This window comes from Lithobates pipiens, unplaced genomic scaffold (genome assembly GCF_037356315.1).
Source record: "Lithobates pipiens isolate NorthernLeopardFrog02 unplaced genomic scaffold, aLitPip1_a1.2 Scaffold_25, whole genome shotgun sequence".
NCBI lineage: Eukaryota > Metazoa > Chordata > Amphibia > Anura > Ranidae > Lithobates > Lithobates pipiens.
Genome location: NW_027507787.1, coordinates 30,295,873 through 30,313,122, shown reverse-complemented (window position 1 = coordinate 30,313,122; position 17,250 = coordinate 30,295,873). Strand labels below are relative to the sequence as shown.

Genomic DNA, 17,250 nt, shown 5'->3' with positions numbered 1-17,250 from the left:
ACTCTGCCAGCCAATGCAATACTCTGCAATACAATACTCTGCCAGCCAATGCAATACTCTGCAATGCAATACTCTACCAGCCAATGCAATACTCTGCCAGCCAATGCAATACTCTGCCCGCCAATACTCTGCCAGCCAATGCAATACTCTGCAATACAATACTCTGCCAGCCAATGCAATACTCTGCAATACAATACTCTGCCAGCCAATGCAATACTCTGCAATACAATACTCTGCCAGCCAATGCAATACTGTGCAATACAATACTCTGCCAGCCAATGCAATACTCTGCAATACAATACTCTGCCAGCCAATGCAATACTCTGCAATACAATATTCTGCCAACCAATGCAATACTCTGCAATACTATACTCTGCCAGCCAATGCAATACTCTGCAATACTATACTCTGCCAGCCAATGCAATACTCTGCAATACTATACTCTGCCAGCCAATGCAATACTCTGCAATACAATACTCTGCTAGCCAAAGCAATACTCTGCAATACAATACTCTGCCAGCCAATACAATACTCTGCCAGACAATGCAATACTCTGCCAGCCAATGCAATACTCTGCAATACAATACTCTGCCAGCCAACGCAGTACAATACTCTGCCCGCCAATAATCTGCAATACAATACTCTGCCCGCCAATACACTGCCTGCCAATACTCTGCCCGCCAATACTCTGCAATACAATATTCTGCAATACAATACTCTCAAGGTTATCCAAAGGATTAATTAGCTAATAAAAAAAAAACACTAGATTCATTAAAAAAAAATCAGATAGTCGTTGACTAATCGAAAAAATAATCGATAGATTAGTCAACAGACAAATTAATTGTTAGTTGCAGCTCTATTGCACACAATTGTGCGCCCCATTGCCATACCCGTGCACATGCGCACGGGAATGCGCAGCCTATGACAACATGTCTCCCCCCTTTGTAAGTCTCGACAGTGTTGAACTACTCACTCTGTTCTCTCCTGTGCCTCCAGGAAGACCTTTTCCTGTATATTTTAGCAGAATTTTTTTTTCCCCTGAGCCCCAGCCCAAGGCAAGACACCCCCCAGACTAGGGGGTACTTCTCAGGGCCAAAGACAGCCTCCTCAACACTGCATCTCAATCTTCCACTCGACTGCCCTTTGCTGTCATGGCCCATGTCTATTTATGAGGTATTCTCTGCTCACTGCCAGTCCATCACTGGGGATTGGCTGAAGCTTTATAAATATGCATGGTAGCTCCTCCTAAGCCCAGCCCTCAAGTTCTAGAAGTTTCCCCAACCTTCCAGACTGGGGGGAGGCACCAGAGAGCTGCCATGATGAGTTATCCAGCTCAGATCTTTAATGAACCCTGACCCAGATTCCATGGCTCAGGCCTAGCCCTGAGCCAAACTATATTTTTCCTACACTACTTCTAGCACACACTAGAGGGTGCTACACATAATAATATAACAATTTTAATAACAAACATGTCATACTTACCTGCTCTTTTGGGGGTGCCAGCAATCTCTGCTTCCCCATCTGCCCCATAGCATACCACTTACTATGGGTGCAGATGTTGTGGGCTCGTTCCCACCTATAGACACTCATAGCGTTTTTTGGCCCTGCCCCCGATCCCTTCTCACTGGATTTGATTGACAGCAGTAGGAGCCAGTTACTCCCACTGCTGCCCCTGAGTTCTGTGTGTAGAGAGAGTAGCTGCTGCTCTCGGGCACAGTGCTGGATCGAGTTCGGTAGATATTTAGGGGGGTCCTGGGGGGGGGGCTAATCATGGAAGGTTATTTATCTTCATGTACAGAATGCAGGGGTGGCACGGTGGTGTAGTGGTTAGCACTCTCACCTAGCAGTAAAAAGGGTTGCTGGTTCAAATCCCAACCACAACACTACCTGCCTGGAGTTTGGATGTTCTCCCTGTGGCTGCGTGGGTTTCCTCCAGGTACTCTGGTTTCTTCCCACACTCCAAAGACATGTGGGTAGGTTAATTGGCTTCTGTCCAAAAAAATAAAATATAAATTGGCCTTAGTATATGAATGGGGCGTTGGATTGTGGGCCCCTTGAGGGACCGATATGGGTGTGCAATGTACAGGGATAGGGACAATTGTAGACACTCACCCAGGTTGGACTGGTGTCTTTATTCAACCTTACTAACTATGTAACTATGTAATACATTGACCACTGGGCACTTAAACACCCTTAATAACCAGACCAATTTTCAGATTTTGGTGCTCTCACATTTTGAATGACAATTACTCAGTCATGCAACACTGGACCTATATGAAATGTTTGTCCTTTTTTTCACACAAATAGAGATTTATTTTTGTGGTATTTAATCACCTCTCGTTTTTTTAATTTTTTGTGCTATAAAAGAAAAAAGACCAAAAATTCTGTAAAAAAGTTAATTTTTCTTCGTTTCTGTTATAAAATGTAGCAGATTAGTAATTTTTCTTCATAAATTTTGGCCAAAATTTATACCACTACATATCTTTGGTAAAAATAAGTACAAATTGGTGGATATTATTTGGTCTTTGTGAAAGTTATAGAGTCCACAAGCTATGGTGCCAATATCTGAAAATTGATCACACCTGAAGTACTGACGGCCTATTTCAATTCTTGAGACCCTAACTTGCCATAAAATTACAAATACCCCCCAAATGACCCCTTTTTGGAAAGAATACATTCCAAGGTATTTAGTAAGAGGCATGATGAGTTTTTTGAAGTTGTCATTTTTTCCCACAATTCTTTGCAAAATCAAGATTTTTTTTCCTTTTTTTTTCCACAAAATTGTCATATTATCAGTTTATTTCTCACACACAGCATATGCATACCACAAATTACACTCCAAAACACATTCTGCTATTACTCCCGAGTATGGCGATACCACATGTGTGAGATTTTTACAAAGCGTGGCCACATACAGAGGCCCAAAATGCAGGGAGCGCCATCAGGCGTTCTGGAGCACCCAGGACAATTCTGACATTTCTCTCCTACATGTAAAAATCATCATTTATTTGCTAGAAAATTACATAGAACCCCAAAACATTATATATTTTTTTTAGCAAAGACCCTAGAGAATACAATGGTGGTCGTTGCAAATTTTTATCTCACACTGTATTTGCGCAGCAATTTTTCAAATGTGTTTTTTTGGGGAAAAAAACAGTTTTGTGCTTAAGAAAAAAAACAGTAAAGTTAGCCCAATTTTTGCATAAAGTGAAAGATGAAGTTATGCTGAGTAAATAGATACCTAACATGTCACTCTTCAAAATTGCACATGCCCGTGGAATGGTGCCAAACGTCGCTACTTAAAAATCCCCATAGACGACGCATTAAATTTGTTTTACTGGTTACATGTTTTGAGTTACAGAGGAGGTCTAGGGCTAGAATTATTGGTCTCGCTCTAACGTTCACAGCGATACCTCACATGTGTGGTTTGAACATCGTTTTCATATGTGGGCGGGGCTTACGTATGCGTTCGCTTCTGCATGCGAGCACATGGGGACAGGGGCGCTCTAAGTTTTATTTATTTTTTTTATTGTTCATTTTACTTTATTTATTTTAGTTTGACTTTTTTTCCCCAAAAATCCATTTTTGATCACTTTTATTCCTATTACAAGGAATGTAAACATCCCTTGTAATAGGAATATGGGATGACAGGTCCTCTTTACAGTGAGATCTGGGGGTCAATAAGACCCCGCATCTCACCTCTAGGCTGGGAAGCCTAAAATAAAAAAAATAAAGATTCTGGCTTTGATCGTATTGGCGAGTTGGTAGAAGCACCGGAGGGCGGCGAGGGGGGGGGGGTGTCTATGGCTGGGTATTGCAGGGTATCAACGAGTATGGCTGGGTATCTCCAAGTATGGCTGGGTATCTCCGTGTATGGCTGGGTATTGCAGGGTATCTCCAAGTATGGCTGGGTATGGCAATTTATGGCAGGGTATTGCAGAGTATTGGCGGGGTATTTCAGAGTATTGGTGGGGTATTGCAGAGTATTGGCGGGGTATTGCAGAGTATTGGCGGGTATTGCAGAGTATTGCAGGGTATTGCAGAGTATTGGTGGGTATTGCAGAGTATTGGTGGGTATTGCAGAGTATTGGGGGGTATTGCAGAGTATTAGCTGGTATTGCAGAATATTGGCAGGGAATTGAGGGGTTAAATTTGGTTGCAGAGTATTGCAGAGTATTGGTGGGTATTGCAGAGTATTGCAGGGTATTGCAGAGTATTGGGGGGTATTGCAGGGTATTGCAGAGTATTGGTGGGTATTGCAGAGTATTGGGGGGCATTGCAGAGTATTGGGGGGTATTGCAGAGTATTATCTGGTATTGCAGAATATTGGCAGGGAATTGAGGGGTTAAATTCGGTGAGCAGCGATGTGGGCACTGCAGATGCAGCACACAGCGCTGCTGACACTGATCTCTTTCCCCTCCGCTGTACCGATCGGTACAGAGAGGGGGAGGGAGGAACCGGCGTCATAACATGACGCCGGTTTGTTTACAAGTGATCACTCCGCCATTTGACGGAGCGATCACGTGGTAAACGGCCGCGATGGGTGGCCGTTTACCGTGATCCGTGATGCGCCGGGTCCACTGGACCTGGCGGTCATGGATGCTCTCGTGTGCGCGCCCCAGGGGGCACGCGAGAGCAGAATTCTGGGAGGCCATTAATTAACGGCCTCTCAGACTTAAACAACCTTCCTGAAGCCGTTAATCGGCTATGGGCGGTTGTTAAGTGGTTAATATAAAAAACAACTTTAGCCTTTACAACCACTTTCAGTCCTAGCTTGTATACATTTTTTTTGAAAGATCATTATGTGGAACTGTATCAAATGCTTTGCTGAAATCAAGATATGCTGTGTCCACAGCACCACCCTGGTCCAAAACATTAGTGATATAGTCAACAATTCATTCAGATTAGTCTGACATGATCTAACTATAAGACTCCTAGTTATGGGCTACAGGGGAGTAAATGACACCTCCTGAGCCTTTAGGTCACAGAGTCCTACATGTGTTTCACTTTGTTGAACATTTAGGATTAAAGCTGGAAATATTTAAACAATTAATTAATATTACAGGTTATTTGATGAGAGGACTGTTTCTGTTATTTATCAAATGTCTAACATACTGTACCAGATGCTGGAAAGGAAGGCATTAACTATAATGTGTATCCCTTAAAGCAAAGATTACATTTAAATATTTGCACTACATCCTGTCTCTGGCAGTGTTTTCTTGCACCCATATAGTGTATATTGGTTGAAATGATTGATATTATTTAGTATTCTTTTATAAAAATGAATGTAATTTTTTAATATTTTAGTGATGTGTTATTGATGAATTCCCACCTTCAGAGAAAAAAAAAGAAGAGAACCCTGGGAGCTTGCTTCAGGCTGATGGCTTCAGCAGGGCTTTGGGGAGTGATATAGAAAATGCTAATTTTCTAGGCTTGGTTGTAATTATGGTGGTCATTGCCCCTGTTCCTGGCATAACACATTAGAGGATTCTGGTTTATCATGGGCTATCTGAAAGATTAATGGCCTCTTTTTTAAAGTAATTTTGATGAACACAACAGGATTTTTCAGTAAAGCAGTTAAAGTGTTATTAAACCCTCCAAGTGAAACAACACATGTAGCAGCATATCTTAATCTTACATTTCTTTCTGTGTGCTTTTTGTTTGTAGCCTGTCTTTTCTTCATAATCAGCCTTTGCAGATGATCTACTGCATTATTGTCTGTGGTTCCGCTATCTTGTAGGCTCCCCTGGAGCCACCCTTACCTGTAACCTTCAGCCAGGATCAAATCCTGATAGGCTGACAGCTCTAAAGCTCTGCACTCAAAGCCACGCCCCCTGTATCTCCAACACTGACTTGTCTGAGACAGCATAACTGAATATCTGCGTCTATTAAAGCAGTATTAAGCCCAAACCCAAATAATTTAATATTTTGCAGCTTACCAATCATTAGAGGTGATGGCTGCATTTGTTTTTCTTTTTTAGTGTAGCACCCTCACCTTAGGTAGGTAGGTGCTAGTGTAGGTTTTTGTGTAAGCTGCCAGTGCAGTTAAATTTAAGCAGGCCTATGCTGTGAGCTAGGCCGGTTTGTTTTGATCTGGGGGCAGGGGAGGGGTTTAGTATGGCAGTAGGTGACTGACGTGCTTCAGCTCTTGGGCGCCTCCTCTGTTTCCAGTGAGAAGGTTCTGGAAAAGGGGTTTGGCAGAGAGCTAGAGTGACATGGGGTGCATGTGAGGAGCACTGACCATTCCCCAACTAGGATTGTCCGGGGGCAGGTCTCTTACACATACCCATGGTCAGCCTGCTGGGGGAGGAGTTGTCAACTGAGTGAACTGGATGATGGAGTGTTAGACTGTCGTGTCTGAGGGAACCCCTTTTCTGGGGGGGGGGGGGTGTACCTCAGGCAGGGAGCTCGGGAGCTGGGAGGGAGCCACTTCTTACACGGTCATGGAAAGGTTTTCCTGGAACAGGAGCTGGAGGAGACAGTTGGTCAGCGGGTCCAGAGTAAAGTCATTCAGGAAGGATCCAGGGCAGGTGTCGGTGAATGGAAAGCACAGTGGAAAGCTCTGGAAGAGACATGCCAGGGAAGCTGGATGTAGCACCAGAGGGAGAGACTGTGGGAGTTTTGTGTCAAGTCGCTGCAGCCAGGAGGGCGGGCAGGATGAAATGTGTGGATGCTGTAAACACGTAGCAACCCCATGAGGCCATCACTACATACATGATACATGCTTTTCCGATTTTTTTAACTGCTGATTTGGCCAGTAACACACCTCCTGTATTATAATGCCCCCACTCTGCATAAAGAAGCACAGGGCCCCCCTTTGGACAGCAGCATTATGAGTCTGAGGGAGGGGTGTGTTTCATGGACTAGCAGATATAAATACACTAATATACACTAGAGGCGATTCAGTTCGCATTGTGCGCTATACAAGTATTTCATTCATTCATTCACTAATACATTGAATCCATCTTCAACTCACAGAAATAAATAAAAGCTGATTGATGTATGCACCCCTGTCAGTGTTAAATGGTTTGCCCCATCCCTGTAACTGATGCATCTGCAGGACAGCTTGTTCTTTTGAAGAACAAAAGACTTACTTGCTGGATCACCAGACTAAAATAAAAGAAAGGAAAGAAAACGAATGCAGCCATCACATCTAAGAATTGGTGAGCTGTAATATAATAAATGTTTGCTTTTGGGTTTAATCACTTGCCGACCGGGCCATAGCCAGAAGACGGCTACAGCACGCTCGTGTTTTTGTTGCTCTCGCGCGCCCCCAGGGACGCGCTCCCGCAAACATCCGTGACAGCCGGGTCCGGAAGACCCAGAGCATCACGAATCACGGTAAACCGCCGCTGGTAGCATCCATTTACCATGTGATGGAGCATTTGACGGAGCGATCACTTGTAAACAAACAAAAATGTCATGACTCCAGTTCCTCCCTCCCCTCTCTGTACCGATCGGTACAGTGCGAGCGGAGAGATGGCAGCAGTGCTGTGGGCTGGATGTGTAGTGCCCACAGCACTACTCTGTGTCAATACTCTGCCCATACTGTGCAATACTCTGCCAAAACTCTGCAACACTGTGCAATACTGTGCAATACTCTGCCAATACTCTGCACCATTGTGCAATACTCTGTAACACTGTGCAACACTGTGCAATACTCTGCCAATACTCTGCAACACTGTGCAATACTCTGCCAATACTCTGCAACACTGCAATACCCTGCCAATACTCCACCAATACTCGCCAATACTCTGCAATATATTTTAACAGAAACAAAGAATTTTTTTTTTTTACAGAATTTTCAGTCTTTTTTTGATTTATAGCGCAAATTTTTTTTTTTTTAAAACAGCGGTGATTAAATACCACCAAAAGAAAGCTCTATTTATGTGAGAAAAATGACAAAAATGTTATATAGGTACAGTGTTGCATGACTGAGTAATTGTCATTCAAAGTGTGAGAGCACCGAAAGCTGAAAATTGGTCTGGTTAGGAAGGGGGTTTAAGTGCCCAGTGGTCAATTGGTTTATACTGCTTTAAAGTGTTACTAAACCCACAACAATAAAATCTGTCTATATATGCAGTAAAGCATGCTTGTTATATTCACCATGTAATCTAAGGGTTTAATCCTCTGCATTGTGTAAAAAAGGTTGTTTGATCTTATATGCACAGATCCTCCTCTCCTTGCATTGTCCCCATTACATGTCCGGATAAAACATAATTACTGGAATCAGGCTGCATATGTTCAGTTTGATGTGTATTGCTAGAGAGTTTTTTTTTTTTCTTGGGAGAGTGCATGTGATCAGCACAGGGCCAATCAGCACTGTCCAGACAGAGGGTCAGGGGTCCGGCATTCTAATAGGACAACCAGTGCAGTATGAAAACTCCTCCTACAAGCTTTAACCAGACACTGCTATATACTGCTGATAAGAAAGGGTATTTAGCAACTTATATTTACTAAAATGATTGCATTTCCATGTTCTGTGAACTGTGGGAGATCATATATATAGTGAATGCAGGGTCCTGGGTTTAGTAACACTTTAAACAAAACATGACTGGAAGCACTTAATTGATTTGTTTATTTGCTTTTAATAAAATAAGCTAAATAAATGTCTTTTAATTCATTGAGACATAATGAAAAATTATAATTGTAACACGGACATCATATTAGTGATCACCTAAGGTAGCTATCTTTTTATAATAACGAAATTAATTAGGAAGAAAATCAGAACCTGAAGTTATTACCATGATGGCAACACAGGATTTAGTTGATTTCATCCACGTATTAATGTCCTATTGCTGTAGAGGCGGCAGGAGATGCAGCTGTATTGATATGAGCAGATGCAGTTGAGCCCAAAAGTTTGCATACCCTGGCAGAAATCATGACATTTTGGCATTGATGTTAAAAATATGACTGATCATGCCCAGAAACTCTTTTATTTTATTTAAGGAAAGTGATCATATTAGGCACAGTTGTTTGGCTCCTTTTTAAAAGCATCATGATAACAGAAATCACCCACATGATCAAAAGTTTACATACCCTGGAATGTTTGGCCTTGGTACAGTGACACACACACAGGTTAAATGGTAATTAAAGGTTAATTTCCCACATCTTTGTATAAATAGCCAATTAGTTTGTTAGCTCTCATGTGGATGCACTGGGTAGACTAGATATTGAGCCATGGGGAACTGTCAAAAGACCTGAGTAACAAGGTAATGGAACTTTTTTTTTTAGATGGAAAAGGATATAAAAAGATATTCAAAGCCTTGAATATGCCAGTCAGTACTGTACAATCACAGTATCCATAGGCTTCTCCTATACTCTGAACTGCATTATATATAAAATACAGACTGCACTATATACGCTGAACTGCATTATATATACACTATACAGACTACACTATATAAGCTGAACTCCATTATAACTATGATTATAGTTATAATGCAGTCATTATAACGCTGAACTATAACTACGCTGCCTGCCTAATCTCCATTCATTCACTATATACGGCTGCCATGTAAGCAGCAGCCTTACATAGTGTGGGGCATGGACTTAGCCCCTGAGCCATGATTGGCCAAAGGCATCCTGCCATGGGCCAATCATAGCTCTCACAGCAGATCACACTGTGATTGGCCAAAGCATGTAGGTCAGGTGCATGCTTTAGACATGGGCGCCTTCAATAAATTAGTTTCATTCTGTTCCGTTACGATTCGTATTAAAATGAATTCATACTTCGTATTTCGTGTCCGAAATTCCGTTTCGTTTCGTACGAAATACGAATTGTCGTTAGGTTCACGTTAACTTGTACGAACGTTCTTTACGATGAATTTAAAGGCAAAAATATACCTCAATATGACAGTCAATGCTGATGGAAGTTTGGTTTTTATCCGAAATACGATATTCCGTTGAAGAATTTCCTATCCGAAATACGAAGTTTCATTAGATGAGAAAGAGAGAAGCGGATTGTCTGCCATGCACCGCTGGTCCAGTTTGCGCCTGCTCCTCCTGGGGCTGCTTATTATGAGGGGCTCCCACCACCCCTATGCTATGCTGATTTCTTCCGGGTGCTGTACCTCTGCTGTGCATATTATGAGGGGCTGCCACCATCCCTGTGCTCTGCTGACTTCCTCCTGAGGCTGCTTATTATGAGGGGCTCCCACCATCCCTGTGCTATGCTGACTTCCTCCTGGGGCTGCTTATTATGAGGGGCTCCCACCATCCCTATGCTATGCTGACTTCCTCCTGGGGCTGCTTATTATGAGGGGCTCCCACCATCCCTGTGCTATGCTGACTTCCTCCTGGGGCTGCTTATTATGAGGGGCTCCCACCATCCCTGTGCTGTGCTGACTTCCTCCTGGGGCTGCTTATTATGAGGGGCTCCCACCATCCCTGTGCTGTGCTGACTTCCTCCTGGGGCTGTACCTCTGCTGTGCTCAGTATGTCAGTACAGCACAGGAATGGTGGAAACCCCTCATAATGAGCACAGCAGAGGTACAGCCCCAGGAGGAAGTCAGCATAGCACAGGGATGGTGGGAGCCCCTCATAATAAGCAGCCCCAGGAGGAAGTCAGCATAGCACAGGGATGGTGGGAGCCCCTCATAATATGCACAGCAGAGGTACAGCACCCGGAAGAAATCAGCATAGCACAGGGATGGTGGGAGCCCCTCATAATAAGCAGCTCCAGGAGGAAGTCAGCATAGCACAGGGATGGTGGGAGCCCCTCATAATATGTACAGCAGAGGTACAGCCACAGGAGGAAGTCAGCATAGCACAGGGATGGTGGGAGCCCCTCATAATAAGCATAATGACTGAGTCGTCGATGCGACGACAACTGATCCGAAATCCGAAATTCGTAAACAAAAGTTCGTATTGCGTACAGAATTCGGATGCACGGCAATTCGTATTTCGGATCCTCCCGAACTTACGAATTTTGGGAAATTCGTACGAATTTGAGATTCGTACAAAACGAATCGCACATGTCTAGCATGATTTTGCCAATCGGCAGCCGTCAATGCACTGCGACCTCGCAGTACATTATGGGGCGCTCCTCGGTGTTCGAATTTGCCACGAACGCCCCATATGTTCGTTTGTTCTGCGAACAAACACCCAATGTTTGAGTCAAACTTATGTTCGACTCGAACATGGGGACCATCCCTAGTTACCAACCTATCAAGCTCTAAAATTGCATGTGCCCATGAAATAGCTCCCAACTGTCCCTGATTTGGAACAAAGTGCCTTTGTCCCCCCTTCCTCCTGATTTGTCCCCTATTTTGGTCTGACTTATATAGTGGTATAAAAAGTGCACTTTTAAGTTTTTTTAAAAAGTGTTTCCCAGCGCTAAACCTTCCATACAGTTTCTAAACTGCTGCATTTGTAAATTTCAAAAGCCAGTATATAGCAATAGTAGTAGTAAAAAAAAAATCACTTGTGGGTTTATGTGGGTCCTATGCCTACATACTTTTTCTAATAGGTGTCCCATTTTACCATCTCAAAAAGTTGGGAGGTATTACTTTGGTATCCAAAATGTTTCATAGGCAGCACTTTAAAAGCCCCAACAGGTCATGAATTTAGAGTTAACCTTAAATTATTGCTCCTACTTTAGCATGTGCAACATCATATTACATGTATAGTGTGATCCACATTTCTGAATGCATGTGTTTACATTTGCATGTGCGTGTACATGGGGATGGGGCTCAATTATTTTTTTAAGTGCTTGGGTGTAACTTAAATGTTTTTTAAATTTTTTTCCCACTAAACTTTAATGGTAATCACATAGGGTGCTAAACGTCCCCAATATTATAGCATTTTGTTGTGACATGTTATCTTTAATGCAACATTAGGGGTCTATTAGTCCCCTGATGTCTCACCTGCACTCCAGTAAAGCTAATAGAGCACAGATCATGACAGCTGAAACCCGAAGTGATGTAATGCATATCGCTTTCATGTTCATTCTAACTACATAAGATTAGCAAATGGAGTTCTGCTGGTCTCTTTCCCCTCTACCCAGCTTCATCCACTATCGGGGCTCTTAGGAGGGACAGCTGGGCCTATTTACTAATGGCAAATAGCTTATACCATTTTCAAGGGAATTCAGAGGTGAAGCTCTGCCATCATCCAATTATGTGCAAGCAAAACTATTTTTTTCTGTGCATGTGATTTGGTATTCCTTGCAAAAATAAATTCTCATCACATTCACCAAGCTAAGGGAAAATATACTTTGACTTTTCTTATATAAACACTTATTTTAGATGACAGTCTTAAAAGTCCTGAAGCCAGAGGCAACAAAGCAAAACAGCAATCATTTTCACAAAGAGATCAGCAATAGCGTTTCTCCAAGTTCAGCTTGTGTACACCTGTCTCGCAGCAGCTTGTCTGTGTTACTTAGGCATTGTGTCCACTAGATGTCGCTACTACAATGAAAAACCCTGCTTACTCATCTACACTGCAGTATGATGGAACTGAAAGATTTGATGCTTTTTGCTTTAGTGTAGAAACTAAACACACTGTCTTTGAGTTGCTGCTACGAAATGAAAGGACATAACTCGAATCACAATGTAGCCTGAAGTAAATGCATTCTTTTTGCCAGCCTGAAAACTTAAGCATCTCAAAAAGAAGCACTAATAAGAACTCTCTGGGTAACTACTTTTATTTTCTGGTACTTGGAAGAAAGACAAAAGCCTATTCTCTTTGAATTGGATGACTAGCTGAGGATATATTTTATGAATGAAACATCACTTAGATGGGCAGCTCACTGAACTGCTGAGCAACAAGAACCAGGCTGCTGAAGAATGACCAAGATTGAAGAGCCACTAAAGATAAGCTGGAGGTCACCACAAATGGCTTTGAGAAGACATCAAAGGTGAGTTCCTGAACCAAGAATATGTAAGCAGGTAAAGGTAGAGTCTACCTACTCAGGAGACAGGGCTGCTGAGAGTTAAACTCCTATGTTATATGTTGACTGTCACCATCTGGAAAGAGCTGGACCCAGTCATTGGGGGTTTACCCATGGGCAACACAAACCACAATGGTCATCCTCATCAACAGCAGCAACATAAAGAGTGACATCAGGTCCTATCTTTTAGAAGACTTGGAGGACCTGAGCACCTCCATCATGATTTCTGGCTCTTTGAACCCGCCTTTGCTGAAGATTGTCCAAGATGCCACCACAATTAGTCCTATGCCCACCTCCAGCTTCCTAAGTGAAAATGACACCCAGTGTTGGGAGCAAATCCTTAATTATGGTCATTTTGAGAAGCTCGTCATAGGAGCCATCCTGTCTCTTATCACTTTGCTGACTATTGCAGGAAATTGCCTAGTAGTCATTTCTGTCTGTTTTGTCAAGAAACTTCGGCAACCTTCCAACTACTTGATCGTGTCGTTAGCTTTAGCTGACTTGTCCGTGGCGATCGCTGTCATGCCTTTTGTCAGTGTCACTGACCTGATCGGGGGCAAATGGATTTTCGGACACGTCTTTTGCAACGTCTTCATTGCCATGGATGTAATGTGCTGCACAGCTTCTATTATGACTTTATGTGTCATTAGCATCGACAGGTAAGACTGTGCCAACATGCACCTGTGTATTGTACCCGCATTATCTTTGTCTTCTGCCAGTGCCAACTATAGTCACAATAGGGGGGATTTGCTAAAACTTAAGCATGCAAAATCTGGTGCAGCTCTGCATAGAAACCAATCAGCTTCCATGATTTATTGCCAAAGCCTAATTAACCAAGCTGAAGTTTCTGATTGGCTACCATACACAGCTGCACCGGATTCTAAATGCTCCAGCTATAGTAAATCTCCCCCTGTGTACTCACCACCACCTCGCTAAAGTCTGGAGGTGATAGGATTAAACTCCTAAAACCTACTTCTTTTAGGTTTGGTTAGACTTGGGAAGACAGAGACGCCCTCTTAGTATTTTATTGCTATCTAACCCTCCATATTTCTTGTCTAAGTAACAGAGGATCAATTTAAATACTGAGAGGTTTTAACCTTTTCTTATAATAATAAAAAAAAATTATTGTTTATTGTAAAATATGTTCCACTTGGGACAGTAATGAAGATGTTTTCAAACTTTCCCCACTCCAAATCCAAACAAAATCCACCCAATCCAAATTTAAGAAGAATGCTGAGCCTGGAGGGCCAATTTAAAGTCCAACTCCAGTAAACTTAAAATGATCCCTTGCCGTGGGGCTGCGCCCAAAGTATGAGGGTAAATTGCTTGTTTAGATCTAGGAGTCTTGTTGAATAGATTCACTACCCAATCCTCTGCTCCTCTAGACTGCCAGTCCAGACCAGTCCCTGCAGCATCTACTTCCCTGCACTCCAGCATCACCCACAGCAACTTCACCTCTACGGTTCAGCTGTCAAAGGTCCTGATGTCATGAAGACCAATGTGGGGCCCATAGTGCAGCACTGGAGGTGATTACTGTGCTGGACAATTCACAGCCGGAGAATGTAGGGGCACAATATACCAGGGGGGCAGAGGATCAGGTAAGCTAAAGTGCTTCTCCTCTCTCCTAGACTAAACAAGCAATTACCCCTGTGCAGTGATGGTGCAAGGGTTTCCATTGCATGGGAAGATTTTCAGATTTCCTAGAGTTGGGCTTTAAGTGTGGATTGATAGCTGCAGATGCCTATGCTAAATTTAACAAAATAGTTCTTCCAAATGAGTTTGGGTATGGCATTCCTCTGTTGACAATCAGACTGTATTCAATAGAGAGGAAAGTGACTGGTGGCTGTGGGATACTGCACTTTTCGCTGTACTTTTCACTGAGTTAAAGTGTTACTAAACCCAGGACCCTGCACTCACTATATCTGGTCTCTCACAGTACACAAACCATGGAAATGCAATTATTTTAGTAAATATAAACTGATAAATGCTTTTTCTCATCAGCAGTATATAGCAGTCTCGTGACTTCTATCAGTAAAGTAATTTTAGCAGTAGACCTCTGTAAATCCAAAGTGGTAAACTTGTAAAGGTTTTTAAAGGCTTTTAAAATGTATGTAGTTTGTAGTCGCCACAAGGTTGTACGTAATTTGAAAGCATGTCGTGTTTGGTCTCTATGTACTCGGTATAAGATCATATTTTATATTTTATCAAACATTTGGGCAATATAGTGTGTTTTAATGCATTAAAATTCAAAAAAGTGTTTTTTTTCCCCAAAAAATTGCGTTTGAAAACTCGCCACGCAAATATGTGTGAAAAGAAAATTCGCAACACCCACCATTTTAATCTGTAGAGCCTTTTCTTTAAAAAATATATAATGTTTGGAGGTTCAGAGTAATTTTCTAGCAAAACGATTTTTCCATGTAAACGAAAAAGTGTCAGAACGGGCTTTTTCTTCAAGTGGTTAGAAGAGTCGGTGATGTGTGGCATAAGCTTCTAATTTTGTGCATAAAATACCAGGACAGGTCAAAGACCCCCCAAATGACTACTTTTTGGAAAGTAGACACCCCAAGCTATTTGCTGATAGGCATGTTGAGTCCATGGAATATTTTATATTTTGACATAAGTTTCAAACAAAATTAAAAACTTTTTTTTTTTTTTTTTTTGCACAAAGTTTTCACTAAATGATATATTGCTCAAACATGGCATGGTCAAATGTGGAATTACACCCCAAAATACATTCTGCTGCTTCTGCTAAGTATGGAGATACCTCATGTGTGAGACTTTTTGGGAGCCTAGCTATGTACAGGACCCCAAAAGCCAAGCACCACCTTCAGGTTTTCTAAAGGCGTAAAGTGTGATTTTAATCCTCACTACCTATGACATTTATGGAGGCCCTGAAATGTCCAGTTAGCACAACCCCCCCCAATGACTCCATTTTGGAAAGTAGACACCCCAAGGTATTTGCTAAGAGGCTTGGTGAGTATTTTGCAGCTCTCATTCGTTTTTGAAAATGAAGAAAGAAAAGAAACATGTATTTTTTTTTTAATTTTCAAAACTTTGTGACAAAAAGTGAGATCTGCAAAATATGCAACATGCCTCTCAGCAAATAGCTTGGAGTGTCTACTTTCCAAAATGGGGTCATTTGAGGGGGGGTGGGGTTGTGCTATCTGGGAATTTCATGGCCTCCGAAACTGTGATCGGTAGTGAGGAGTGAAATCAAGAATTTACTCCCTTAGAAGCCTGAAGGAGGTGATTGGTTTGCGGGGTCCTGGACGCGGTTGACTGCCAAAAAGTCCCACACATGTGGTATCTCCATACTCAGGAGAAGCAGCAGAATGTATTTTGTGGTGTAATTTCACATATTCCCATGGCATGTTGAGCAATATATCTTTTGGTGACAACTTTGTGAAAAAAAAAAAAATTCCCGAAACTTGTGGCAAAAGGTAAAATATTCCATGGACTTCTCAGAAATTAGCTTGGGGTGTCTACTTTTCAAAATGGGGTCATTTGGGGCGGAGGTTTGTGCTATGTGGGCATTTCATGGCCTCCGAAACTGTGATACGTAGTGAGGAGTGCAATCAAAATTTTACACCCTTAGAAAGCCCGAGAAAGTGCATTCCTGAGAACTGAATGAGAAGAGTGTTGTATTGTATTTTAGCAGAGGAGAGGAGATATTGCCGAACTACGAATCGTTATCGCGTATATTATATATATATATATATATATATATATATATATATATATATATATATATATATATACACATACATACATACATACATACATAAATATTGAATTAGAATCGATTCATTATAATAAATATTGATACTCTACAGAAATAATGATCTGAAAACGTATTGACGTAACATAGCGAATATAACAGAATGAAATAATGTATTTTATAAATGAAAACGAAACAACATTTTCCATTGTGCACAAGTCTATACATTGGATAGGTATTATTTATTATAATTATTATTATTATACAGGATTTATATACTGGCAGCTATTTGTACAATGTTTTACAAAATAAAGGGAGACAGTACAGTCACAATCCAATTCAAGACAAGAGGGTTAATAGGACAGTGCTCATGAGAGCTTACAATCTAAGGCCTCTTGTACACAGGAGTAAAAAACGCAGCATATTTTACGAATTTGAAATGAGATGCATTGCTGTCTATGACATACAGCGTTTAGTACAGAGCAGTAAAACAAAAAATTTGAGTGCAGTAATTTACTTGCATACAAATGCTTAATCGTCACGTGTTTACACGAATATAAATGAGTATATTAAAACACTGGCAAAGAAGAAGAATTTTACTCATCTATATGCTTACACACCGTTACTCACCTATACGCAA

At 41.8% G+C, this 17,250-nt stretch overlaps 1 protein-coding gene across 1 annotated transcript in view; it reads left to right on the top strand.

Annotated features, from left to right (window-relative positions):
- Nucleotides 1-12,469: 12,469 nt before the first annotated feature.
- The window catches only part of HTR7 (5-hydroxytryptamine receptor 7), a 267,375-nt gene continuing 262,594 nt past the window's right edge, over nt 12,470-17,250 (top strand). Inside the window, exon 1 of the mRNA XM_077454202.1 lies at nt 12,470-13,551. Within this exon, the coding sequence (XP_077310328.1) occupies nt 13,025-13,551 (527 nt within the window). The 5' untranslated portion in view covers nt 12,470-13,024. The remainder of the gene's footprint in view (nt 13,552-17,250) is intronic.